General features: G+C 49.6%; 1 protein-coding gene across 2 annotated transcripts; it reads right to left on the bottom strand.

The window, feature by feature from the left end:
- Positions 1–19,084: 19,084 nt before the first annotated feature.
- WFIKKN2 (WAP, follistatin/kazal, immunoglobulin, kunitz and netrin domain containing 2) lies at positions 19,085–26,764 on the bottom strand. 2 transcript variants are annotated; one of them, XM_003817433.5, is made up of 2 exons: positions 25,213–26,764; positions 19,085–21,939 (listed from the first exon to the last, which is right to left on the bottom strand). In XM_003817433.5, the coding sequence occupies exons 1-2, from the start codon at positions 25,420–25,422 to the stop codon at positions 20,419–20,421; spliced, it is 1,731 nt and encodes a 576-aa protein (XP_003817481.2). In that variant the 5' UTR covers positions 25,423–26,764; the 3' UTR covers positions 19,085–20,418. The 2 variants fall into 2 exon arrangements, with proteins under 2 accessions (XP_003817481.2, XP_003817482.2); XM_003817434.5 differs by having other exon boundaries at positions 19,092–21,939; positions 26,328–26,763.
- Between the last annotated feature and the right edge of the window lie 1,047 nt (positions 26,765–27,811).

The raw sequence follows: 27,811 nt of genomic DNA, 5'->3' as shown, positions 1-27,811 counted from the left end.
ACCCAGGCTGGAGTGCAATGGGGCCATCTTGGCTTACTGCAACCTCCACTAAAGCGATTCTCCTGTCTCACTCTCCTGAATAGCTGGGATTATAGGTGCGTGCCACCGTTCCCGGCTAATTTTTGTATTTTTTGTAGAGGCAGGGTTTCGCCACATTGCCTGGGCTGGTCTCAAACTCCTGAACTAAGGTGATCCGCCCGCATTGGTCTCCCAAAATGCTGAGATTACAGGCGTGAGCCACCACACCCAGCCAAGTACTAATATATTCAGATTTTAAATACTGAGGTTAACATAAGCCTGAATATCTGTTTCAGATCTTAAGGATATATGTATTGACAAAAATCTTAGGGAAATTTCATCTTGGTACATATGTTTGACACCAGAGAATGACTAACTCAAAATGTGATCTTGATTGGTTTTATTAAAACTTGAGCTTGGTGTCCTTGAGAACTTCATCTTTTTTTTTTTTTTTTTTTTTTAGACAGAGTCTCGCTCTGTTGCCAGGCTGGAGTGCAGTGGTGAAATCTTGGCTCCCTGCAACCTCCGCCTGTCGGGTTCAAGTGATTCTCCTGCCTCAGCCTCCCAAGTAGCTGGGACTACAGACGCGCGCCACCACGCCCAGCTAATTTTTATATTTTTAGTAGAGACGAGACGAGGTTGGCCAGAATGGTCTCGATCTCCTGATCTCATGATCCTCCCGCTTCGGCCTCCCAAAGTGCTGGGATTACAGGTGTGAGCCAACGCATCCAGCGAGGACTTCATAATTTTTTAAAAAATGAACAAAGGCCCTGTTTACATGCCCTTTTTGTTCATTAGGAATGGGAATTTTTTAAAAGGTGCTTTTGCCTAGCACATCTGAGAAAAGCTTACATCTTAGTTCCAAGTCATTTTCTCCCCAAGGTGCCATCACACTTTTGACTCTCTGTGGGGAGACCATTTCGGTTGACAATTTGATGAATTCGTTATTTTCATAGGCCTTTCCCATTTTTTTGACTCCTATAGCTACAGATACTGTAGCAGCCTCTGAATACCCTGAGTGTCCAAAATGTTGCCTTACAGATTTCATAGCTCATGGATGAGTAAGGAATATTATACCAAAAAATGGCTTTCTAAGTTTAGTATATTCGTTTTCTGCCCTGCCTTGTCGTTTCTGAAATCAGGTACATTGTGAAATGTCCTTTTCGCCTATAATAGATGGCAAATGTAAATATAGGCCTTCTTCAAAATGCCTCCTTAAAGATAACAATATATGCTGTGATTAGTTAACTTAGCTTTTGAAGGTGAAACTAAAGGTACTCTGAGTTTAAAATATTTTTCCAGGGCAGGTGCTGTGGCTCATACCTGTAATCCCAGCACTTTGGGAGGCCGAGGCAGGTGGATCACTTGAGGTCAGGAGTTTGAGACCAGCCTGGCCAACATGGCGAAACCCATCTCTACTAAAAACACAAAATTAGCCAGGTGTGATGGCATGCACCTGTAGTCCCAGCTACAGGCTGGGAGGGTGAGGCAGGAGAATCACATGAACCCAGAGGCGGAAGTTGCAGTGAGCCAAGATTGCGCCACTGCCTTCCAACCTGGGTGACAAGAGCGAAACTCAGTCTCAAAAAAATAAAATAAAATAATGTTTTTCCAATTGGGTGTAAATTTCATTCCCATATACATGTCTGGCATTTTAATCGAGAGACTTAACAAATCTTCAGGACTTATTATTTTAAAATAAGTCACTGTAACACAGAAAGAAATAAAGTATGTCTCATTGGACATACTTAAGCTAATGAAGTAAAATGCCGGTTGGTAGACCTTCCTTTATATCCTTTCCCTACACAAACAGAAAATGGCATAGGCATGGTACATCAGATACGTACCCTTGCTTGACTGGAAATGCATGCTTTTGTCAGATGCTGGGTAACAACTCTAGTGCAAGAATAGATACAAGAAAAACAGAAGACAAGTATGTAAAATGGTCACTGCTGAATAAAACCCATTGCATTGTTTAGTATACCAATCAGCTGATGCTTAATCAGTTTGGCCCAGGAGGTCATTTGAGATCAGAGTGCTTTAGTTTTTGTGGTATATTAGGAAGATTATATCTTGTAGTTTAAATGATTTAGGATCAATTATCTGTGGGCATACAATTGGAAAATTAGCACATTTTCCAATTGCATGCCCAGTTTGAAACCATTTTTGAGTGGCTTATGTAAACATGCAGTTGGAGCCATTTTTTAAAATCTTTTAAATCAGGAAATAAACATATAGCACTTACTATGTGTCAAGTGTAGTTCTAACCCAGTTTATAGACTGGGTCAGGGGGAGGGGGATGGGACTGAGGCACAGAAAGCTTCACTGACCCAAGATTGCATGGCCAATACATGGCAGACTAGCGATTCAAATGCAGGTAGTGGTTCCAGAGTTCACACTCTTAAGCACTATGCTTTGTTCCCTCAGATTAGTTGCTATTCTGATTTGAAGTCAGGGTAATAACACCATTTTCAATGTATTAGCTACGTAATTTGCAGAACCTTTACAAAAGTGTTAATGAGAGGGGTCTAGTGGAAGGCTATTAACCATGCTCAGAATATGCCATGATGATATTTTGAGTGAGACTTTATATTTCTATTGGTCATAAACTGAACTCATAGGCAATAAGGAAATGTTTTTAGAAATCATTGTTATATCATTGCTCTAGTTTTTTTTTTTTTTTTTTTTTTTTTTTGAGATGGAGTCTTGCTCTGTTGCCCAGGCTGGAGTGCAGTTGCACAATCTTGGCTTACTGCAACCTCCACCTCCCATGCAACCTCCACCTCCCAGGTTCAAGCGATTTTCCTGTCTCAGCCTCCTGAGTAGCTGGGATTACAGGTGCACACCACCACACCCAGCTAATTTTTGTATTTTTAGTAGAGACAGGGTTTCACTATGTTGGCCAGGCTGGTCTCGAACTCCTGACCTCAGGTCATCTGCCCGCCTCAGCCTCCCAAAGTGCTGGGATTACAGGGGTGAGCCACCACACCTAGCAATGCTCTAGTTTTTTTGGTTTTCATAATTCAGTCATATAAATTACATCTCTTTTCAGAACTACTGGATGATTCCCTGACTATATTTAGTGGTCAGTTACAAGTAAAGTTGTAACCGTTAACCTCCTGTTGCTATTTTCACAACCATTCCTTGTCTGTGCTTATGGATAAACACTCTAAAGAAAGGCCAAGGCCGGGCGCGGTGGCTCACGCCTGTAATCCCAGCACTTTGGGAGGCCGAGGTGGGCGGATCACGAGGTCAGGAGATCGAGACCATCCTGGCTAATGTGGTGAAACCCCGTCTCACTAAAAATGCAAAAAATTACCTGGGCATGGTGGCGGCCGCCTGTAGTCCCAGCTACTTGGGAGGCTGAGGCGGGAGAATGGAGTGAACCCGGGAGGCAGAGCTTGCAGTGAGCTGAGATGGCACCACTGCAGTCCAGCCTGGGCGACAGAGCAAGACTCCGTCTCAAAAATAAAATAAAATAAAATAAAATAAATAAAAGCCAAGTGACCTACCTTCAAACAATGTGTTTCTAGTACCTATGATTTGTTTTTAAATTACTTTGAAAAGCTAACTTAAGTATTTCTGTACATATAGATATTGCGATTAATGGTCTTTTACTTTTATTTCAAAACATTAAAAACTTTTTTTTTTTAATTATAGTTTTTAAAGTAGAGTTGGTGTCTCACCATGTTGCCCAGGCCGGTTTTGAACTCCCAGGCTCAAGTGATCCACCCACCTTGGCCTCCCAAAGTGCTGGAATTACAGGCATGACCAGCCTATTTTAAAACATTAAAGAAACAAATTGACTTCTCATTTCAAACTCGTTCTGAAAACCTTTCTTGAAAAAAAAAAATACAATTCGGTTTAAAATAAAAAGTCATATTTTAGAAGCATGAGCTATTGTGGACAAGCTTACATACCTTTGATTGTTGCTATTAGTTTTGAGTATGTTCGCACAGTAAAGAGAAAAGCCCATTTTAAAAATGGCTCAGGGACAGGCGCGGTGGCTCACGCCTGTAATCCCAGCACTTTGGGAGGCCAAGGCGGGCGGATCACGAGGTCAGGAGATCAAGACCATCCTGGCTAATACAGTGAAACCCCGTCTCTACTAAAAATACAAAAAATTAGCCGGGCGTGGTGGCGGGCGCTTGTAGTCCCAGCTACTCGGGAGGCTGAGGCAGGAGAATGGTGTGAACCCAGGAGGCAGAGCTTGCAGTGAGCCGAGATCGCACCATTGCACTCTAGCCTGGGCGACAGAGCAAGACTGCATCTCAAAAAAAAAAAAAAAAAAAAAAAAAAAAAAAAAGGCTCAGGAGAATTTCTGTAGTTTCTATGTGGATTAAATCCTGTTATACTAAATACTATTTACATTGTTGGGTTAGTTGGCATTTGATTGTAGCAAATATTGCTGACCCCTTAGTTGAGCTTTAGGTGGTTTAGATTGGGCTGAAAGTCTTATTAATGGAATTTGACTCGTAAGTATTAATAGTAAAACCTATATTAACCATTTCTCAGTATTTGAAGTTTTAAGATTTTATGCCTTAGAGGACTTGGTTTGTATATATAGTCTGTTAGTGAGAACTTTGAGATCATCTCACAATTAGGCAAACCTTAGATGAAAACATTTAATCAACAGGCAGTCCCTGTCTAGTTGTCTAGTGGCTAACTGAAACTACAGGTCTAAATTCCTTGCTGAATTGTATGAAGTCATTTGATTCAGATGGCTCAGTTTATTCATCTGCAAAATGAGTACAGTGATACCAATATGCTTCCCTGAGGAGCTATGAGAACTAATCATTTGCTATTAAGAGTTGTCAGTCAACTAATAGAACATGTGTCCATAGGGGCTCACAGTATTTAGAAGCCATAAAGTCCAGAATTCTAGCCATGTTCGCTGCCCTTTAAAATGAGGAAAGTAAATGAAGATTATAACTGCCTTATGTGAACATGTTGCTGTCAGTTATTTGCGTCAACAGAAAATTGAAATTCTACAGTAATATTCTAAAAGCTCATGTTTCATAAAATAAGTATAATTATTTTCATAAAAATAAGTATCACGGAGTTTGTATTTCTAGTTTTGAAGCACTGAAGGCAACTAGTGCATTCTTTTTCATACAGTTGGCAAGTTGATTAAAACTCAGTATACTAGTTGACATTTCCTTTTGGGAGCAGCCATAAGTGTTTGCTAAGTTAAAATGTCCTTGCTGTTGTGAAAAATATTGACATAGTTGTTCTTATTTAAACAATATTGCCTGAGGAATAGTAGTTAAAATGTAGCTTGGTGGTGGATATGTCACATGGATAATGGTGCTAACTTTATTTTAGTGCAGGTAGAAAAGAAGAGGAGGTTTGCTTTACCAAAGGGAAAAACATAGAGGACTTGGAAGGAAAAACACATTCCGTCTGGCATTATGAGTACTTACTTCACTGATAAAATATGACCAGTGTGCAGTACAGAGAACAGGTGTAAAATATTTTTAGACAAACTTTGGCATATACCGTAGGTCGCATCCCTTCTGCCTATACACTCTTCAAGTGTTTCAAAAATAATTGTGGAAAAACCACATTGACAAAATGAGCTAGACATTGATTTCATGTGGGGTTTGTTTTGTTTTGTTTTGTTTTTTGCACTGAATGTTAAACATAAACTTCCTTCCTGGCCATCAGGTTGCAGCTATTTTTAAACTCTGATTCTCCACATGCCCTTCTACAGCTTTTGAGGTCTTTTTTTCCTCTTTCTTAGTGCTAGTGAGAAAGCTGGAAAATTATGTTGCACACTCTTTTGGAGTGTGAAGACTGACTTAAAACAATTTTGTGCTTCCTTTAGGCCAGAAAGAAAGAGTGTCAAGAATGGACGTGGCATCAGTCTAGCTTGTTTTCTAGCAAATGGTGAGTATAAGTAGATGACTTCTGGATACTGATAGAAAGGAATGCTATCAGTATCATATCAGTATGATTTAAGAAATGGAATTACTGGCCGGGTGTGGTGGCTCATGCCTGTAATCCCAGCACTTTGGGAGGCTGAGGCAGGCGTATCATGAAGTCAGGAGTTTGAGACCAGCCTGACCAATAGGTGAAACCCCGTCTCTACTGAAAGTACAAAAATTAGCAGGGCATGGCAGCACGTGCCTGTAATCTCAGGTACTGGGGCGGATGAGGCAGGAGAATCACCAGAATCCAGGAGGCGGGTCGCAGTGAGCCGAGATCGCACCACTGCACTCCAGCCTGAGCGACAGAGGAAGACTCCATCTCAAAAAACAAAAAAAAAAAGAAAAAGAAAGAAATGGAATCATCATACCCTGCAAATATTGTACACTTTAGTACAGTATCCAGACACCTTGTGACACAGGTTCAGTAGTTCCCAGGCATAGGAACATCTTTTTCTGTTTTGCACTAAATGCAGGTATTCCTTTCAGATGGCTTTCCCTTGCCACCCCTCCACTAGCCATCAATGCATTTCTTTTTCCTTTTTTTTTTTTTTTTTTTTTGGAGGGGGGAACGGAGTCTCACTCTGTCACCCAGGCTGGAGTGCAGTGGCGCAATCTCGGTTCACTGCAACTTCCGCCTCCCGGGTTCCAGCAATTCTCCTGCCTCATCCTCCTGAGTAGCTGAGATTACAGGCATGTGCCACCACGCCCTGCTAATTTTTGTATTTTTAGTAGAGACGGGGTTTCACCATATTGGTTAAGCTGGTCTCGAACTCCTGACCTCGTGATCTGCCCGCCTTGGCCTCCCAAAGTGCTGGGATTACAGGCGTGAGCCACTGCGCTCGGCCCCATCGATGCATTTTTAGTAAGGATGATGGTTGAATTTTGTTTTGTTTTGTAATGACATTGCCTATTCTTTCTTCACTCTGATTATCCAGATCTGCCTACTGCCCTCAAATCTCTTTTCCCAAAAAGAACTCTCCTAGTTTTGCAAACTACCTGCCATTCTAAAGTTTTGTGGAGCCCTGGCGACTTACTTTATTCTAATTTCTTTTTATTTCCAGAAAACATGATAGGAATCTCTTAAACCATTTTAATGCAAGGTTTAAGATAGCTGCAATCTTTGCAGTCAACCTTTCTAGAAACTAAGGTGTCACCAGAGGCTCTTTAACTAAAGACTTTGAGAACAAACAGTTTTCACACAGCTATAAAGGATTTTTACCTGGGGAAATTCTTCTTTGTGAATCTTGAAAAAGGCTGGAAGAAAGGAAGGAAACTTTTTTTTGGTAACTTAGAAAGAAGATGCTTGTTTATTTTCTGAACCACTAAAGTTCAAAGAACTTTTTGGGTTCTGTGTAAAAGGAATAGAGAGATGGAGGTGAGAGCTTATCTCCCCAGGAGCATCTGCCTAAGGAGAAGGGTCTGGCAGCCGGCAAGGGACCAGGGTGTTATGTCTTCTATCTGCCTTTGCTTCCAGGGCCTGGGAAAGGTGGAAAGGACAGTAAAGGAGAGAGCTTATGCATACACTGCCTGACAACTTGCCCTGGAGATCAGTTTCCCCGGAAGGAGGCTTTGCAGAAGTTCTGACACCGCTGTTTCCCGAAGATTGTGCGCGTGTTTTTTTCCCAGATTTTCAAGGAGGATGGGGAACTGCTCCTATGTAAAGCACTGCCTATTTGAAGGATGATTTTTATACTATCACAAAGTCATACGGAATCCAGAGGGAATGACCAACCCCCAAAGCTCAGTAGTAATAATGGCAACCCTTATATGAATTTACTATGTGCTAGATACTGCCCCATTTAAATTCAGTTCAACTTCGTAACAACCCTCTGAAGGTTGTACTGTTTCTCCCATTTACAGATATATAAGTGGAGGCAGAGAGCTTGCAACAGTCACAGCCAGCGGAGCTAGGATTTGAACTGTGGGATTCTGTTTCCAAAGTCCATGATCCTTAACCATTACACTATCCTGCTCCCTTGGTTGACCTCAACCGGTCGATTTTATAAAAAGAGCCCCACTTGATTATTTAGAAGTCATCTAAGCTGCACTTTGTGCCCAGTCCCCCTCTCCTGCAAACCTCACTTGAGATTGTTTGCTCAGCAATCCCAAACTTATTTTACTATCAGCCTTTGCCAGGCACAATTAGGAAAGGGAAATCGGTTGCAAAAACACAATGGAGTAAGATATGAGTTTGAGGGCTACGTGCTAGCTTTACTTACTTACATTGCGACTGCTCTCTGGATGATTAGATTCGTTGAGAAGCAACTATAGGCACTTCACATACTGAAGTCTTGGGTCCTGAGCTTTACTAGTACTTGTGATAGCAAAAGGGTGATGTTGACTCAAGTGGCTGCCCTGGGCTCAGATTCCATTCTTGTCCCTAAATTCTTTCTCAAACAAGGTGAGATATGATTAAAAACAGCTCCTGTATTCATCCACTCAACACATTTATTAAGCATCTCCTGCGTTAGGAACTGGCAGTGATATATACAATCCTTCAGAACCTCTAAAGGAGCTTACATTCTAGCAAACGATAACACACACGCCCAAATAATCATAATACACAGGAAAATGTAGGGGTATGAACAAAAAAGGGAGAGACTGTGCCTATCTTAGGGATGCTAGATCTGGGAGGAGATATCCAGCTATGAAGAATGGGTACAATGTCCACTGGAAGCACCCGGGGAAGCCTGGGCTCCCTCAAATTCCCAGCTCCAGTGGAGGAACAGGCAGTTGAGAGGAAAACCTTGGTCCTGGTGTGTGTGTGTGTGTGTGTGTGTGTGTGTGTGTGTGTGTGTGTGTGTGTGTGTTCTTCATCAGATGTAGCCACAGTAGGAAGAATGTGTGCTGCTAACCCTTGGGGAAAAAGGCAGAGGAAATCAGAAATAGAAGCTCTGCTGCCAGCCCATCTCTCCTGGGAGAACCTGCCTTTGAATTTGAACATTTTAACTTATTTTTTCACTGTTTCAAGCTTTGTACAGAAACATTATGAAAGAGAAATAGTTTAAAACTTCTTTATTCATCAAACCCAGGAGTGAGATGGGGAGGACCAGTAAGAAGTCCAAGGAAAGAAGAGGTGGGACTGAGAGGGGCGTCAGGCTGTGTCAGAGGGATGTCGAATTCCTTCCTTTTAAGACAGTTTCAGTTTCATGCTTAATCTAGAAACTTCCTCAGGCTAGAAGCTCCCTCTAGGGGTCATCTCATTTGTTTTCCTACCTTTAGTGACAAAGCCTCTTTTGGTTTTGTGATGTCAGGGCTCACAGCAGGTACTACCCCTCCAGAAGTTGGTGTTGGTGGAAAGTGCGTGTTCATTGCACAAACTCAGACACCCCCAGGTCACTCCCAGTTGCCACTCCCATCGCCACACCCTACCCCTGGCCAAGGCAACAAGTCTGTGGAGCTCTGCAGTTTCCTTTTCCAGTTTGGCTTTTTGGGTGTTTGTAATATCTTCCGGTTTGAACATAAATCAAAGAATGAGGCTTTGAAGGGAAAGCTTTGTATAAATTTCAGCCAGAAATTAACATTCCCAAATAACTTTTCGCCTGGGTCACTTCCCCGGGCAATGCCCTTCCCCAGGCTTCCCTAAGTTCTCTTGGCGGCTGAGCACTCTGTCATCCACTGAAAATACCACCACAAGCTGGCCAAACTCCTTCATGTGACCTGGGACTGCTCAGAGAGCATCACTACTCTGTACAGAGCGTGGATCCTGCTTTGGCACAGAAGACACCAGCGTCTGATCCTTGTCTCACACTCACTTGACCAGCGGGGACACATGTTTAGGCCCCACAATTTCCCCTGCAGATGTAAGAATGCTCTAGAGTGGTGTAGGGGGCTTCATTCAGCCTCCAAATAACATTACTCCTCGTGATCCTCTATGAGAAAGAACGTGGGCTTTGGGGTCAGACTTTTTTTTTCCTTTTTTTTTTTTTTTCTGAGACAGAGTCTTGCTCTATCACCCAGGCCGGAGTGCAGTGGCGCAATATCGGCTCACTGCAACCTCCGCTTCCTGAGTTGAAGGGATTCTCCTACCTCAGCCTCCTGAGTAGCTGGGATTACAGGTGCCCAGCCCCACGCCCGGCTAATTTTTTTGTATTTTTAGTAGAGACGGGGTTTCACCATATTGGCCAGGCTGGTCTCAAACTTCAGATCTCAGGTGATCCGCTGCCTCGGCCTCCCAAAATGCTGGGATTACAGGTGTGAGCCACCACGCCTGGCCTGGGGTCAGACTTTGAATCAAATCTCAAACTCAACCTTAAATAGCAGTGCACTGTTAAAACGATTCCACCTCAGATTTCCTAACTATAAAAGGGTTCCAAATTCTACTTGTTAGGGTTGGTGTGATGAGCATGTAAGATAAATAAAGCATTCAGCATAATCCTCTTCCCTACATAGAATAACCTGCACTTTCTTTACTCTGTGGTGAGAGAGGGCTCAAATCCTCCACCTCTCCCTGCACGGCTTAGCCTCAAGGGCATGTGCTCAGCCTATTTAGGGGAGGTCAGCTGGCTATAAACGTGCCTTTTCATGAGAATCCTAGGAAGTAAAACTTCCTGGTATATTAGCAGGGAGAAGGGAGGACACAAAAATGAGACGAAACCAGACTTGACTGTTCTTGAATCTGTGGTGGAAAATATCACACATGCGGTTAAGTACGTGGCCTTTGGAGTCATATAGACATGCCTAGGTTTGGTTCCCTGCTTGGCCAGGGACTTTGGGAAAATTATTCAATCTCCCTGAACCTCAGTTTCATTATCTCTGAAATGGACAGGTTATTAAATGGAGGTGAAAAATATACACATCACAGGGTTGTAAATATTTAATGAGATAATGCATGTTGAACACATATTAAGTGCTGTAAGCTATTAGTAATGGAAATTATTAACCCTACCAAAAGGGCATCTAATTGGTAAAGGGTGCCCACCTTCTATGAGGTCTGGGACAGGGATGGGTTACCATCCGTGTAAGTCTCACTAAAGCTGTGTTCTAGTCATCCATAAACACCAGCTTCAGCACTTATTAGGGTCACAGGGTAAAATTGCTGGTTGTAATGATTGTGAGGATTGCTTTGAGTCTGTTATTGATCATACCAGGGTCCTAAGGCTGTTTCCCCTTTTATTCTGTTGCCCCTTGTGGTACATTGAGATGGAGAGTGGCACTTGAAATAAGGGGTCATTGAGAGCTTAGTTCTGTGCCCCGAGGTGTTGGAGCTGGGAATGAAGCGTTCAGAAATATTCTTAGGGCCTCCATGGAGGTCTCAGAGGTTCCTCATCTCTAACCAAATTACTACACTTTATCTTTTCTTCCTGGGCCTCCAACTGCACAACCCCGAGTGTGTGCGTATGTGTGTATGCATCTCCCCATCCCTCTTCTTTTTCCTCTCATTCCTGCCCTCCTGCTCTCCCCCTCTCTTCTCCAGCTACCCTCCTCCTGGACTCTTTCCTTGTCAGCAAAGGAGACTGCATCTGTTCTCACTTTGCTCTGGGAGAGGGGCCTGTTCTCCCCTCCTGGTTCTTGCTCCAATCATTGGCAGGGACGTGCAATAGCAGTTATCCCCAACAAGCTGAAGCAACGAGGCCCAGGACCAACTACCCTGGAGAGGCACTATGGCTACCGTTATTATTCTGTTGTATAGATGATAATACTAAGGCACAGAGAAGTTAACTACTCAAAGTCACAAAGCCAGTATTTGAACCTATGCTGTGCCATGACTGTGACCTTTTCTCACTGCCGGCCCACCCTGGATAGCAAGGAGATTTGGGGACCTTGAGGCCTAAAATATCTGGCCCCTTATTTACTTATCTATTTATTTATTGCTTAATATGTTGATTGTCTTTATCTGAAAAATCCTCATAGAAAATTGTTGTCTGGGGCCGGGCGTGGTGTTCCACGCCTGTAATTTCAGCACTTTGGGAGGCTAAGGCAGGCGGATCAACTGAGGCCAGGCATTCAAGACCAGTCTGGCCAACATGGTGAAACCCTGTCTCTACTAAAAATACAAAAATTAGCCTGGTGTGGTGGGGTTTGCCTGTAATCCCAGCTACTGGGGAGGCTGAGGCAGGAGAATTGCTTGAACCTGGGAGGTGGAGGTTGCCCTGAGCCAAGATCGCACCATTGAACTCTAGCCTGGGTGACAGAACAAGACTCTATCTCAAAAAAAAAAAAAGAAAGAAAGAAAGAAAATTGTTGTTTGGTTTAGCCCTCAGCAGTCTGCTCCTCTGCTCTTGTAAGAGAGGGCTCAGAGAAAACAAGCTTGCCTTCTTTTGAGCTACCCAATCTTTCTTCTGGGCAAAGGACATTTGGGGACGGTTCTATCTCCTCTTTTTAGCTTCTTTCTCGGGCTTCTTCTCATGGACTGGTGATATGGTTGGCATCTGTGTCCCCACCAAATTGCATGTCAAATTTTAATCCCCAGTGTTGGAGGAGAGGCCTGGTGGGAGATGACTGGATCATGGGGGTAGTTTCTTATGAATGGTTTAGCATCACCCCTCAGTGCTGTTCTCGTGATAGTGAGTGAGGAAGTCATTGGGAGCTCTGGATGTTTAAAAGTATGTAGCACTTCCCCCCTCTCTCTCTTCCTCCTGCTCTGGCCATGTAAGACGTGCCTGCTTCCCCTTTGCCTTCTGCCATGATTGTAAGTTTTCTGAGGCCTCCCCAGAAGCAGAAGCTGCTATGTTTCCTGCATAGCCTGCCAATTAAACCTCTTTTCTTCATAAATTGTCCAGTCTCGGGCATTTCTTTATAGCAGTGCAAGAACAGACTAACACAGCTAGATTCTCTTGTATAGCAGCATGAGCTTCCTTACACATCTCCTCCACCACGTCTGTAGTTACACTCTTCTTTATGTATTGAGATAACTCTTTCTTGTAAGCATCTTTATTTTCTTCCATTAGGTGATGCATCCAATCTGCAACATTCTGACCTATGATGTACTTCTGATGTACTTCTTCATTAAATTCCTTGCCTTCAGAATCATAAGCAGGGAATCATTTGGTACTGTGAGGGATAGACAAGCCTCCATCCACAGCTCCCTTCAGTGCCCCAAAAACTTTATTGCCAATAGTAGTTCTGGCAAAGCCGGCATCCAAATAGCAGGTGAAGGCACCGGGCTGACCATCAATGCTTTCCACATTATAATTCATCTCTGGTCACCTTCTCTTGGCCATCATAGATCTTGTCCATGCCGAACCTATTGAGAAGCCTGCAGGTCAGCACAGGCTGGTACAACATGCTGCAGCGTCATCTGTCAGGCCAACCTTCACATTGCATTTTGGCAGTTCATGTGCATAAGCTGTACAGACTATCATATCCCCTTCTATGTGAGCATAAGTAATCTGACAAATGATATCTCTATTAGTTACATGACTTTTCCTGTATTTGGGCATGTTATACTTGTTTTTATCCTATATCACCAAGGGTTTCCAAAGATAGTAATCAGTTTTACCCTCTTGTCATTTTCTAAATTTCACGTGTATCTCTTAAAGTAGGCCTTGTTCTTGACGTCTTTAACCACCCCCATCCTGCAGAACAGAGCCCCCTGGGCCCTCTTTTTAAACACTTACGCAGCACACTTATAGCAGCAATGACCACTAACAAAATAATTATTAGACTTTTAGTCAGCACTTCCATGCAAGAAACAAGATGACAGCTGCAGCATAGGTGTCTCTGAAAAGCTGCTGAATAACTGGCCTGGTGGCAGACTGATTCCTGGGAGGCAGCAGCTGTCTTGGGCACTGTGCTGTGCCATGGGAGGACTTGGCCTCTCATTCCCACTGTCTCCTTCCCATCAGCAGCACCTCTACCATATTCAGCTAAAAGTTTGGAGAACTCATCTTCACCTGCGTGTCATGACTGCTGGTGCTGCGTGTGTGTGCGCACTTATTTGTGTCCCTTTTTGGGAACTCTGGGGTATTGAGGGAGGCCATCAAGAACTTTATTTGCATGAAGATGTATAAACCTGGCCGAGCACGGTGGCTTATACCTCTAATCCCAGCACTTTGGGAGGCCGAGGCAGGTGGATCACTTAGGTCAGGAGTTCGAGACCAGCCTGGTCAAAATGGCGAAACCCCATCTCTACTAAAAATATGAAGATTAGCCGGGTGTGATGGTGGGCGCCTGTAATCCCAGCTACTTGGGAGGCTGAGACAGGAGAATCACTTGAACCCAGGAGGTAGAGGTTGCAGTGAGCCGAGATTGCACCATTGCACTCCAGCCTGGGTAAGAGAGTGAAACTCCATCTCAAAAAAACAAAAAAAAAAAAAAAAGAGAAAAGAAAAAAGATGTATAAGCCTTTCAGGAGAAAAGATGAGGGCATACTGAGGCTGAGATCAGGGTCATGAGACAATGGGAGTAAAGAGAATTTCGTGTCAATCCTTTGTAACAGGGGTGTGCAATAGAATTTCCTGTAATGTTGGAAATATTCTGTCTGTGTTGTCCAGTATGGCAGCTACCAGCCACATGAAACATGGCACTTGATCCATAACTAGCGTAACTGAGGAAATGAATTTTACGTTTTTATTTAATTTAAATTCATTTACATGAATTCAGTACTAACAGTATTGAAGGGTATGGCTTTATAAAATTTCTGTAAACCCTTGGTACTCCCAGAGGTCAAGGACCAGTTGGAAGTGGTGGTTATGGGTGTTTAGAAGGGGAACCGCCGTTTGGGGTCCTCAGCCTTTAACTGCGATGGTTAAAATACATATGTAATATCGTGATAAGGGTACAGGTACCAAATTCGGACAGACTTGGCTTTGAATCTTGGCTCTTTCATTTAATGACCCTATAGCCTTGGGTCCTTTAAACATTTAGAGTCTCCGATTCAGCATCTGTAAAATAGCACCTATGAGGGCCTCTTTTCCTCCATAAAGCCTATAGGGCTTGCCCCATTCATTCATTCATTCGACAAACACTTAATGAACATGGTCAGGCTTGTGTTTGGTGTATAGGTGAACAAAGCACAGTCTTTGCCCTCCTGAAGGTTGCAGCTTAGAGTGTGATCTGCCAAGTGGTGAAATAGTAAAATAATATGGTGCCTTCAGAGGGTTGGGAGGATTCAACCGGGCAGTCCACGTAAAGTGCCTGGCGCAGGGGTTAGCATTCTCATGTCCACCCCACTCCTGGCACTGTGCTTCTCCCCTGCCCAGGGTCCTTGAGAAAACCCTAGGCCCCTCCTCGCTTCCAGGCTACCCACACAGAAAGGAGATAAAGTCACCGTCGTCTGCTCTCACTTAGACTATGGACAGAATTGGATGCATCCCTCACATCAAAACAGAAAACAAGTTATCTGGATGGGTCCACCTCCTCCCGTCGGGTCTCTGGCAGTGTCCTCAAGGCCTGAAAAGGGCCGAAAGCACGCAAGTGCCCCCTTTGCCCCTGACAGACACCTGGGAAGAGGCCCCACCTCCAGGAGAGGCTAGTCTATGTTGGGCTGGGTTCTGCTTTCCCTCATCCGAGTGGGGTTGAGGGTGGCCAGAGTATTGCTGGAGACCTAGTGGAGTACCGTGTCCCGGGGTAATTTGGGACGGGACCGCAGGGACTCCAACGTGACCCTGAAATGGGTCAAGGGCCTCAGGAGCCTGGGAGGCAGGCAGCAGAGGGGTGAGGGGCTTGCCCACCTGCCCACCCTGCCCTCTCCCTCAGGAGATGTCAGCTGGAGGTTTACTCTTCCTTCCTCCTGACACAGCCTGAGTGAGGAGTGTCACCTGACCTCAGGGCACATTCCAGAATGAGGCCACAGCCAAGAATAGGGCCCAGGAACCCTGCCACCCATCCCGCCTGCATTAATCACAAATTCTCCAGAGTAGGAGGGAAGCTTCAGACTCTTCAGAGAGGTGGGAGGAAGAGGAGGAGGAGGAGGCAACAGGAGGTGGAGCTGGGAAAAAGAGGGAGGACCCCAGAGAGGCCCCTTCTAGGCTTGTGGTTGTTCAGTGCAGCAGCGCTGAGTGGCCCCTGGTCCCAGGACCCTCTGTTTCACCCAGCAAGCACCCCCATGAGCTCTGAGAGCTGGGCCCACAGCTTCCTGGAGGCCCTAGGCAATGATTCTGATCTGGATCAGCACAAACACAGAGGGAGAGGGACTCAGAAAGGAGTGCTCACACAGCCGGGGGACAGCAGAGGCTTCCCCAAGGAGCTGAGTCTTGAAGGATGAGTAGGCAGAAGGCTGATGAATCTAGGCCAGGACTGCTTGTGTGTGTGATAGAAATACTTGTCACAGGGTGAGGTTGTAAACAGCCCTGAGTGGTATGTGTGTGCTGATGGGAGGCAGTCTCTTTAGAGATATTTGGGGTCCTGATAGGACTCCACACTGCCCAGCCCAGAGCAGGGTGTGTGTGTGTTTGTGTGTGTGTGTTGCACACTAGGAGAAACAACATAACATGAGCATTAAGAGCTCTGGGCTGGGCGCAGTGGCTCATGCCTGTAATCCCAGCACTTTGAGATGCCGAGGCAGGCGGATCACCAGAGGTCAGGAGTTCGAAACCAGCCTGACCAACATGGCAAAACTCTGTCTTTACTAAAAATACAAAAATTAGCCAGGCATGGTGGCACACGCCTGTAATCCCAGCTACTCAGGGAGGCTGAGGCACGAGAATCGCTTGAACCCGGGAGGCGAAGGTTACAGTGAGCTGACATCATGCCACTGCACTCCAGCCTGGGTGACAGAGTGAGACTCCATCTCAAAAACAAAACAAAACAAAAACTCTGAAGTCAGACTGGCAGGATTCAAGTCTTGGCTCCGCCACTCATCCAATTTGGGGCAAGTTTCTTATCCCGTCTAGCCTTAGTTTTCCTACCTACAAAATAGCCTTCTGTCTCCTCCAGTTGCAGTGGAGCTTACAAGAGCTGGTACCTGGCACATAGGACGTGCGCACGCATGCTGCTGTTTTACAATAGGACAAGGGGACGGAGGGAGTTCCCCACGGCCTAAGGCAATCACCGATGCTGTGGACTTATTCTCCCCCTTCGCTAGTCAGGGTCCACCCCATCCCTGCTCTCCAGCCCCACTGTCCGGGGGTGACATCAGACTACGGAGCGGCTGGCTAGACAATGGAGCAGAGTGTCCTAGCAGGCTGGAGGTGCTGGGGGAGGCGGAGGGTGGAAAAAGCCAAGCTGCCCTGCCCCAGAGGCCCTGGGGGCTGATCTGGAGACAGGCCGCTCGGGAATAGTCCTCTGAAGAGGCAAACTGAGGGTCAGAACAGGAAGGAGAGAGCCAAGTGGGTGCAGGAAGGTGAGGAGTGAGTATCCAGGGCAGACAGGAGACAGGTGAGTCTAGCCTGGATAAAGGGGGCCTCAATTTCGTTATGTCCCAGGACCTAGGCTGGGGCCAAATCTCCTCGATTTGACTGAGCAAAGCAACCTCCCAAGACTGGCTGGCAACCAGGCCCTGGGAGCTCCATCCACCCTTTCCTGAGCTCCTGCTAGATGCCAGGCTTTGTATAAGGCCTAGGGTAACAGAAAGAAAGGACCCCGGCTTGGTTTCAAGGATAGAAAATGAATGCCAGGTAGTAGGTCAGAAGTTATAATAGGTTCGAAACCACCCATTCCCTAAGTGCCCATATTTTCTGAACCCCAAATCAGTCTACAGTGGGTGTTCACTTTGGATATACTCTGTGAGCAATAGAATAAAACATTTGAAACTGCAAAGCCCAAGACCCAGAAACGTGAGGGGAGGCCTTTCGGTTCTGGGGTCTATTCTGAGCCGAGAGCTGCCGAGGGTAGGAGGGGGCAGGGGGCAGCCACTCGGCGCCAGGTCCTCCTTCCTGGGCTTTCCAGTTGTACCCGGTTAATAGGGCCCAGCTCCCAAGCCTCTTGTAGAGTGATCTTACTACCCTCTGTTTTACAGATGAGGAAACAGAGACTCAGAGAGATTGCAGGTAAGCAGCAGAGCCCAGATTCAGACCTAGGCAAGTCTGACTTCACGGGCTGAGTTTTCTCGCTCTGCCAGTTGGAGCTGGAGTGTGACAGGGATCCCAGGTCTGGGGCTGTATGTGGGCAGTGGTCTGGTGAGAGGGAGCCCCACAATGGGATTTTCCTGAACCTCACACCTTCATCAGGGAAGCAGACGTGCGACTGGGGGCCCTGCTGTCCCGGCCCAGCCGCACGTTCAGGTCCCATATCTGTGCAAATGGGGTTGAAAAGGGAGGTGACAGGTGCTGGCATGTGGACAATTGCCCCCACAGCTTGCATGGTAATGTGCTAGAGCTCGAGCTGGAAGCAGGTGCACAGAATGTCCCTGGGCCTCTGAGGACAGGGTGAGACCATCCTCACCCTCCTTGGTTACCTGACCCGAGCAGGGTGGGGGCCCGTGGCTGCTGCTCACACCACTTTGGTGGCTAAGTTTTGTGCTCAGTGTTCTCCCAATGTCAACTTGAGAAACCCTGGATCCTCTGCCTCTGCTCTTCCTGCTCCCGACCTCCTCCTCGCGCCCTTATTGCAGATGAGATGGGCTGGGCCAGGCTAGGCTGGGCCTGGATTCTTCTTTTGGGTTGGGGCCTGGGAAAACACAGGCAACTGTGCAGGAAAGTGGTGTCTCTTGGGGACAAACAGGCTGTGGGGTGTGCCATGGCTGAACACGTCTCCATGCCTCGGGAGCTGCTGTGGGCCTTCCTGGGGCCAAAGGCACTGCTGTCCCCATTCTGGGAACCAAGCCCCACACCCTGACCTTACCTAGGGCTTTGACACAGTCTTCCTGGGACCAGGCCTCACCTAGAGGCCCCCTAGTGAGTCACAGCTGGCAGCTGTCCTTGCCTGCTCCGTTCCCATCTCCTCCACCTTCTCGCCTCTGAACTTGACACCATTGGTGGAAGGGTCTGGACACTGCACCTGACCAACTGTGCTGTCACGCTGGGGTGAGAGCAGGTTACAGATCAGAACACCTGGGCTGGGCCCCACCCCTTCCTGCCTTTGTGTTCTTGGCAAGTCACCTCACCTCTCTGACCTCAGCTTAACTCACGGAGCTGAGCTGAGCATCAGTTAAGGGGCCTTGGAGCTGCAAAAGGGGCCCACATATTACCAGCATCTCTCCATCCCCCAAAGATGCTCCCAGTGGCCAGACTTCCCTCTTGTAAGGTCACCAAAGCAAATGACACTACCCACCTCCCTCCCTCCCCCATCATAACCCAAACGAATCACACAAGAAGGGCCGTTGATACTATGAGCTTTTAATTGGTATCTTCCTCCTTATATTTGAGGAAGAAATGAGGACGCCCCACAAGGACCTTCTTCAGCTTGGAGGGGCAGGGACAGAATAGGGCAGAGGAGGGTAGTGGGGGCAGATGCAGAGCTGACAGTGGGGTTTCCCAATCCTCTCTCTAGCGGCCGGAGGGCCAGGATCACACAGGAAGTCTGGAAACACAAAAAAATCACCGACGAGCTGCCCCATCCTTTGCCCAGGTCTCACAAAGAGCCTCCTTCCAGGTTCCCGCGGGCTCCTGAGGCCGCCACCAGATGGGAGCATCGAGCAATGTTCCTTTTCCTTCTCCAGCCACCTCCCTCCTCTCTCAGTCCTTTACTACCCCCTTCCCTGCCTGCTTTTTCATCTTCCTTCATTTCTCCTGCTACCAAACAGATCCCGGGGCTTTTGTCTGATCTATGTCCAAGGAAGCCAGTGGCATATGAAAGCACACCATCCATCAGATAGAAACTCCAGACAGTTGTGAGTCCAGCGGAGGGGTGTGTCTGGGGGCCCTGGGATGAGGGTATCTGTGTTGGGGCTCTAAGAACTGGGCAGTGACTAACATCTCTCTGTGGTCCTGGCACCCAGTAAGCATTCAGAGAACGTCCACTGAGTTGAACTGAACTAGATCGACAAACCAATGCAGCCAAGGAGAAAAAATACGTATTCTGCTGGTGCCGTGGTGGCCTCAGAGGCAAGCCGACCACCACCCAAAGGCACCCGTTTCAGCAGCTTCCATTCAGGGCAAGTCATATGCTGGGCTGGACTCTGCCGCCAGCTTGCTATTGCCCATACCCCTAACTCCGAGTGGCCTCTGCTCACAGCAATCGAGGAGGCTGTGGGAAAGGTGTCCCATGAGTCCCTGGGCCCTCCTATCTCTCCCCACCTACCCCCTTTGCAAGCCAATCCATTCAACACTTCCTGTGACCAGCACACAGCGGCCATCTCTTAAACCCTTGCTGGGAGACTGGCTAGGGGAGGGTGACTGGGAGAGCCAGGGGTGTGGGGCCAGTGAGGGGAGGAGGAGAATATCTGAGCAAGCTGGTGGTCACGAGTAACTTCCATGTGTCCACTGACTTCTCCTTTTGTCCCCCTCAGCTAAAAAAGATATGAACCCCTTATTGAACCCAAAGAATAGATGCTGATCTGAGACCCTCTGTGGCTTTTTCTATGACACGTCGGTTGATGTTTCCCTGCTGTCCCAAGCCTGTCTAATCTGACCTCGCCCAGTTTGCTGAGAGGCATTGGGGTGGATAGGTGGAAGAAGGCCAGGGAGGGGGCAGGGAGGGGTGGGGGGCTTCAGTGCAAGCCAAGAAACTCCTTGAGGACGTCACAGGTCTTCTTGTGCATGACCTCACGAAGCTTCCTGACCCGGCGGGCACTCGATGCGCCCACAAAGCTATCGGGGCGCAGCATGGCCATGCCGCCGTCCACCTCCCCCATGATGATGAGCGGCATCTCGCTCACGGTCACGTTGGGGCAGGGGCATGCCCAGTCCATGTGAAGCAGAGTGACCTCCAATGGCTCCCGGCCCAGGAACTTGAGGCCCATTTTCTCATCCTTTAGAACCTCGTCCACAGTCACCAGGGCGCGGCCCGAGTCAGGCTCCTCAGTCAGCTCAGAGACTCGGCCCAGGATGACAAAGTCGCTGCGACAGAAGCTGGTAACGAGCTTCTGCCGAGGCTTGCAGGCCCGACAGCGCTGGTTCCCCCTGGGGAAGGGGCACGACTCCTCGCAGGCCTCACGGCTCTCAAAGTTGTTGCCATTGCCCTCGCAGCCACCATAGACAAAGGACTGGCACTGGCCCGTCTGGCTGTTGTAAGCCCAGCGAGGCGCGTAGGCTTTGCAGGGCCCCTGCAGGGCGGGCAGGCTGCACGCAGCCAGCGGCCCGCTCATGCAGGCCAGCATGCAGGCCTCATAGGTCTCAAAGTGGTTGAGGTTACGGTGGCAGTGGCCAAAGGTGAAGGTCAGGCAGTTGTTGGCCTGGGCATCGAAGTGCCAGCGGGTCTGCTCTTCGCCACAGTCCTCACTGTCTGGGGGCTTCAGGCACTCGGCCGCCGGGAAAGCCGTGCCATTGGGGCTGCTCTCTGAGGTGGCTGCAGCCTGATGACCCCTGACCACCGACAGCGGGAAATCGGCCCTCAGGACCCCGGCCACGTTCCGGGCCGTGCAGGTGTAGATCCCAGCATCCTGCAGCTGGGCGTTATAGATGACCAGCTGGGCAATGTTGGTGACCACCACGTTGCCACGCACATGGTTGGGCCGCATGACCACATTCTCCCGATCCTCCAACTGCTTCTCCCAGGTGATCTCAGGCCGGGGCCGGCCCACCACATCACAGAGGAAGCTCACTGTCTCACCCATGGTGACCGACTGGTGCACAGGGTTGTTGAGCAGCGCAGGGGCTGCCATGTCCAGCTCAGGGGTCTCTGGGGAGGCTGTGGTGGGGTGCATGGTGGTCTCAGGTGGTGGGGGGCTGGTGTTGGGCCAGGTGAAGTGATAGCGGCAGGTTACAACGGCCAGCGTGATGCCTTTGGAGCAGGCCTCGGCATCCATGTAGCAGCGGTTATAGTAGGTGAGGCCATCCGAGGCGCAGGTAAAGCTGGGCTCCTTCTCACAGCGGTCTTTGCACTTACACACGGGCTGGCCATCCCAGATGTCACACTCAGAGCCCTGCTGCAGACACATGAAGTGGTCACATGTGGCCTCCTTGGGCATGCCCACTGGGCCCTTCTTCCCTTTCACGTCCATGTAGCGGGCCGCCACGCAGCTCTTGGTCCCACATACGTTGGGGCAGCACTTCTCATAGGTCTCACACTCCTGAAAGAGCCAGAGAGAGTGGCCTGAACAGGGAGAAGGAGGAAAGGAGGGGCTCCCTATCCTACCCCATGGTTTGTGGGGAGGAGAACTAACATGTACTCACCATCTAGTGGGAGCAAAACACTTGAAAATAATAACGCATGCATACGTAGCATCTCCTACATGCTAGGCCCCTGTGTAAGAATTTTGACATCTGTGAGCTTGCTATGCTCATCACAAGCCAGAGGTGGGTATAGCCATTATCTCCACTCCACAGATGATGACTGAGGCACAGAGAGGCTAAGTAACTTTCCCAAGGTCACTCAGTTAGCAGGGTAGGAAGGGGTGGGCCAAAGACTCTAAGAGGAAAAGTTTTCCTACAACCATTTTACAGATGAGACTGCAGAGACTCAGAGAGGTGATGCCCAAGTTCACAGAGACGGGAAGTGGCAGAACAAGGCTCCAAGCTCCCAGTGGAAGGGATTGAGAAATGGAGTTTTTTCTCCTGCATCATATAGCACAAATGAGGTCTAGCTTGAACAAGTAGGCTTGCCTTTCATCTCTTTCCTATGGGAGTGAGGATGCCTTGCTGACTGGAAGAGATCGCATCAGAGGCTAAGAGGGGAATGCCCCTGGGACTTTATCCGAGGTGATCCACACCTCTCCTCCCCTCAAGGAGACCAGCACACACGGGGAACAGAGACTATGAGAGGGCCCAGATCGATCCACAGCCAACAGTCAGGGCAGGCGTGACGGGCCCCACACGCCAGGTCTCAGAGCCACAGGCTGTGCCAGGCCCAGGTGTCAGCTCCGTGTGGGACCTTTCACGGGAAAAGCAACAAGAAAAAAAGTCCCCTTGTGTGGCAAAGGTCAGCAAGGCCGTCAGCGAGGACTTGCCAGGCCGTAATCCCCTCTGATATTCTGTGGAGCCACGTAAAGCATTAGTTTAATTCCTCGAAATTAGCAACATGCTCCTGGAGCTGACACAAACAAGGATTTCACGTGGTGTTTTCGACAATAACACATCGTACCCACTCGGCAGGCAGGCAACGCTCCTAATCCTCCACCAGGTAGTAACTCTGTGAATTACTCCCCACTAGGGCTGGCCTCTTGTCATTCCAACTTTTATTTCAGCCTCTTTGACATTCCACATCAGCTAAGAGGGGGAAAATATCCCCCCACCCTGGCTGCATGGAGCCTGCCTGCTTGACTTGTTTACTGTTCTACCCCTTTCGGCTCAGAATGGGGACTTTGTTTTGCAGCCCTTGTTTGGCATAGTCTTCTAGGCCACACCAGGGGAGGCTTTGGGACAGGGATGGGCAGCTCTCAGAGCTGGGTCTAAGGGAGAGAGACCCCGCAGGGAATGGAGAGCAGGAGTGGGAGTGGGAGCAGGAGAACCTTCTCCTTGGCCTGAGCCTCATCCCATTCCCTAAGACATTCAGGACCTGGAGGTCCATGAAAGCCTGGGTCCTTGGGCACCAGAGGGAAGGTACTTCTGGCCACAGGGAACCTACAGGGGGTCCTTAGAACACTTCTGTGTAAGGGGGCCAGAATGTTCCCAAGGGCTGTCTGGATACCCAGCCCTCCACAGGTGCCTTCTCTCCAAGACATACAAAATCCACCAGAGTCTCACCATCCCCAAGCCCTACCTGGTTTATCAGGCCAACCTGTGCCTGCAAATGTAGCCAACTAATGGCGTGACCTTGGCCAGATGGGAGCAGTCACCACTCCTCCTGACTTCTTATCTTCCTTTCACTTGGCACCACCATTGCCCAAGGGGAGCGTCTGTCCTGGGAGGCCTAAGAATTGTCCCTGGGCACTGTGAGGTTGAGGCCACCCTCTCCAGGTCAGCCCTCTGCTCTCCTGTGGGTAACCAGGCATCTATGGGGGAAGCAGTGTCTCTCGTGTTCCCTGGGGATGCCCCAGCCTGGATCTGGAGCCTTGGGAGACTCCGTGCTGCCCTCAGAGCTGGCCAGACTGGGCAGGAAATAGCTCTGCCTGGAGCAGGTGTAGGTCCCACAGCCTGTTGCCCCAGAGGGGGTGGGCAGGAATGGCCCTCGGGAATGACTCGGGAGCTAGAAGAGAACTGGCCCTGCCCTGCAGCAGTGCCCTCTGATACAGAGCAGAAGGCAGGACCAAGGACGCTGGGAGGCTGAAACGTGGTCTCCTTCCTCCCAGGGACACCAGAGATCCATTCAGAGCTGCTCCTGCTTGGCCTGCCATCAGCCTGGTCTGCTCTCAGGCTCAGGGTCCAAACTCCTGAGGAGGTGGCCTGGAGTCCAATGCAATCAAAGCTTTGTTGTTAGACATGAGTTCCAAGCTCATCGTTCCCTCACTGGCCATGACACCTGTGCCCTCCCTGCCTGGCTCTGTGTCCACTCTCTCACCTGTGAATGAGCTGCTGATGCCCACCATGCTGACATGTCATGCCAACACACACGACGTGCCCGGCACGGTGCTGGCCACAGTAGCCCTCAGCACGCATGAAGGAGGAATCCTCGGGCTCCAGTCCCTGATGAACTGGGACATCGCTCCCACCTCTCCTTCCAGGCTTCGGTGTTAATAGACAGGATGGTGCCCTGTTTCTCTCCAGGTGAACGGGGCCTGTGTTCCTTCACCTTCCTAGGCCCTGCAGGGCACTCCTGCATGGTCCCCACCCTGTGGCTCCCACCCCCATCACTCACAGGCTCATATGGTCCATCTCTGGCTTCTGGACCCCACTCACCTGGTCCGCCTCACACTCCAGCTTCTGGATCCCACTCACCTGGTCCATCTCACACTGTGGCTTCTGGACCCCACTCACCTGGTCCACCTCGTACTCCCACTTCTAGATCCCACTCACCTGGTCCATCTCACACTGTGGCTTCTGGACCCCACTCACCTTGTCCATCTCACACTGTGGCTTCTGGACCCCACTCACCTGGTCCGCCTCACACACCGGCTTCTGGACCCCACTCACCTGGTCCGCCTCACACACCGGCTTCTGGACCCCACTCACCTGGTCAACCTCACACTCCCACTTCTAGATCCCACTCACCTGGTCCATCTCACATTGCGGCTTCTGGACCCCATTCACCTGGTCTGCCTCACACTGTGGCTTCTGGATCCCACTCACCTGATCCATCTCACACTCCTGCTTCTGGACACCACTCACCTGGTCCGCCTCACACTGTGGCTTCTGGACCCCACTCACCTTGTCCTCCTCACACTCCCGCACAGTCCCTACCCGACGGCTCCCACCCCCATCACTCACAGGCTCATGTGGTCCATCTCTGGTCTCTGGACCCCACTCACCTGGTCCGTCTCACACTCCCGCCTGCAGGTGCTCTGTGCGTCCACCCAGAGGTTGGGATTCATGTCGTTGGGGCAGATGCCGGCGTGGGAATAGCGGATGGGCGGCAGCGCCAGGCTTTGCGGGGGCACCCCGAGCAGTAGCAGCAGCAGCAGCAGCGCTGCCACCTGCTCCCAGCGAGACCAGAACCGGCGACACCTTGGGGCCCACATGGTGCAGGCTGGGGCGGCTAGAGACCTCCCCTGAAACGATGCCAGGGTCTGGGGCCCACCAGGGCCTTCTTCTCAGGGGCTGCAGACACCTGCCCTCCCCACCCCAGCAGGTTTCCTGCTCAGGCTGCTGCTCAGGCTGCTCTGCCGCTGCTGCCTCCACCAAGTCAGCACAGCCTGCCGGGCTGTGCGGCTTCAGATAAAAGAAAGGTCTTTAGAAGGAAGCTCCCTCTCCTGAGTGTGCAGGGAGAGGAGCCACAGCAGGGGCCCGCGCCCGGATTTATATCCTGGGCGCGCCACCCGAGTGGGAGCCAGCTAACCTGATGCCTGTCACAGGCAGGCTGCTGGCGCCTCTGTCCCGTGGCTGATCACAGACTTATTGCAGAAGGGGGAAAAAAAAAAAAAAGAAGCTGGAAGCAGTTTAGGCAGCGTATCTGGCACGGTGGGACACCTGCTTGTTTTTGACTCCAGGAGGCCTTTAACCCCTTCAAGGACCAGAAATGGCATGTGCTTTGCGGGGAGCTGGCTCCAGGACACGCAAGCTCACTCTGAAGGAGGGCTTGTTTCCCTTTCCCCCACCTCCTTGGGGCCGGGCCCCCTCCTCCCCTTTGGCCACCTCTAAAGAACACACAATCGCTTGTTACGAGGAGGGACCTGCAGCCACCGGGTTAGCATCGCCCGGCTTGATAGTACATTTGAGAGCAAATGACGTGGAAAAACAACAAGTTCACGGCCATTCCAGGGCGGGCCTGCGCCGCGCTGTGCCCTGTAAGCCGACTCCCACCCCGGCCCCGGCCCTTTGTGGGGGGTGTGCGCACGGACAGCTCTGTATCTCTGTGTCCAGGGCAGTTTGCGTCTTAAGTTCCAACTTCAGTTAATTTTCCCCAAATCATTCCAGAGACACATACCAGATATGCTCTGGCTCCGCCGGCGGCTGGGACGGATCACATTCCTCCCTCTTCCATCGACACACCGAGAAAACCTCCGCGGTCACAGTGTCTCAGGATTGTGCCGGAGTCCAGCTGCCCTCGCTGACGACCACAGTGGCTGCTCTTCAGTGAGTTCCTTCTGACTGCCAGCCTTGTCTGGCCTCCCCCACTTCCCAAAGGAGAAGGTCTGTGGTGGAAGAGGGCGAGCGACTTGTCCAAGGTCGCACACAGTGAGCAGTCCTGGTGGTACCAGCTGCCAGATGCACTGGGCTCTTCACACGTGTGGCTTCTCTGAACGCATCATCTCATTTAATCCTCACAACAAACTGCACCTCCATTTCAGATCGGAGGAAAGGACGCACAGAGAGGCTAAGCAACCTGCCCATGTCGCACAGCTACCCCACCACGGTACAGGAAACAGGGACACCAGCTTGCTGGGTGTGGGCAGGGGCCTTTTAAAATCACCCCTCCCCCATCCATCTGTCAGAACTGCTGTCAAGGCACAGCCCAAACTCTGGTTTTCACAGACTGGACAAGAAATTTTTGAAACATCAGGGGCTATATTTGTGGAGGGGCCGGGAAGAGAGCCAGAAGCTGCCAGGGGCTGGGGGCGATTCCTCCCCCATTTGGCAGCAAATGGCTTCTATCTAAAATGCCACAGAGCAGCCTGCAGTCTGAGTGTTTTCGAGTTGGTCACTCGATCCTGGGGGTAGGGGGCGGAGGCACATAGAGCCCCGAAAGAGAGGTACCTTTCCAAGGCCAAACCACAAGGGCCTTGAGGAGCTGCTGTGTCCCGGGGACAGTAGGTGGAGTGGCCCCCACATGCATCAGATACGGAAGGGATCCTGAAGGTAATCTCGCTTTACAGCTAAGGAAACTGAGGCCTGAGCCCAGGCCGCTCCTTCCCCACGTCCACTTTCCCCTTCAAGAACACAGCTCGCCATCTCACAGGACTGTAAAACGGCCACGGGACCCTCGCTTCCACCCCCAGACCCTTCCCCTTCCCAGCCGGGCGGGTGCTGCCTTCTCCCCGCCTGAGCTGGTTCCTTCCCGTTGTGCGGCCATTCTGCAGGATCTGTCTTTTCTGCTTATGTCAAATCGCTAATGAAGGGTGTCAGATCCTAATCCTCTAAATTATTGGAATAAACTTCCCTTCGAGGCCGGTCCCCGTAATGAAGCCAGACAGCGGGCGACGCCGGCTGCTTTGAATTCCCCGTAATTTCATCAGCCCGTGTTCCAGCTGCTCCGCGCGGGGGCCTTCACACAGCCCTTGGACAAACGCGGTTTGCGCAGCCTCCTTTGATAGCACAAAGGGACATGGACAGTGACACATTTATAAGCAGGACTTAGAAAAACTGTCACAGCCCCATTAGGCCAGGACAAGTATCCAAGGAGAGGAGGCCGATTTCTGGGCAGTCCCAAGAGACCATTAGAGGGTGTGGGAGAGATGAGAGGGGGTCGGA

This window comes from Pan paniscus, chromosome 19, assembly GCF_029289425.2.
Source record: "Pan paniscus chromosome 19, NHGRI_mPanPan1-v2.0_pri, whole genome shotgun sequence".
Lineage (NCBI taxonomy): Eukaryota > Metazoa > Chordata > Mammalia > Primates > Hominidae > Pan > Pan paniscus.
This window is presented reverse-complemented; position numbering and strand designations above follow the sequence as displayed.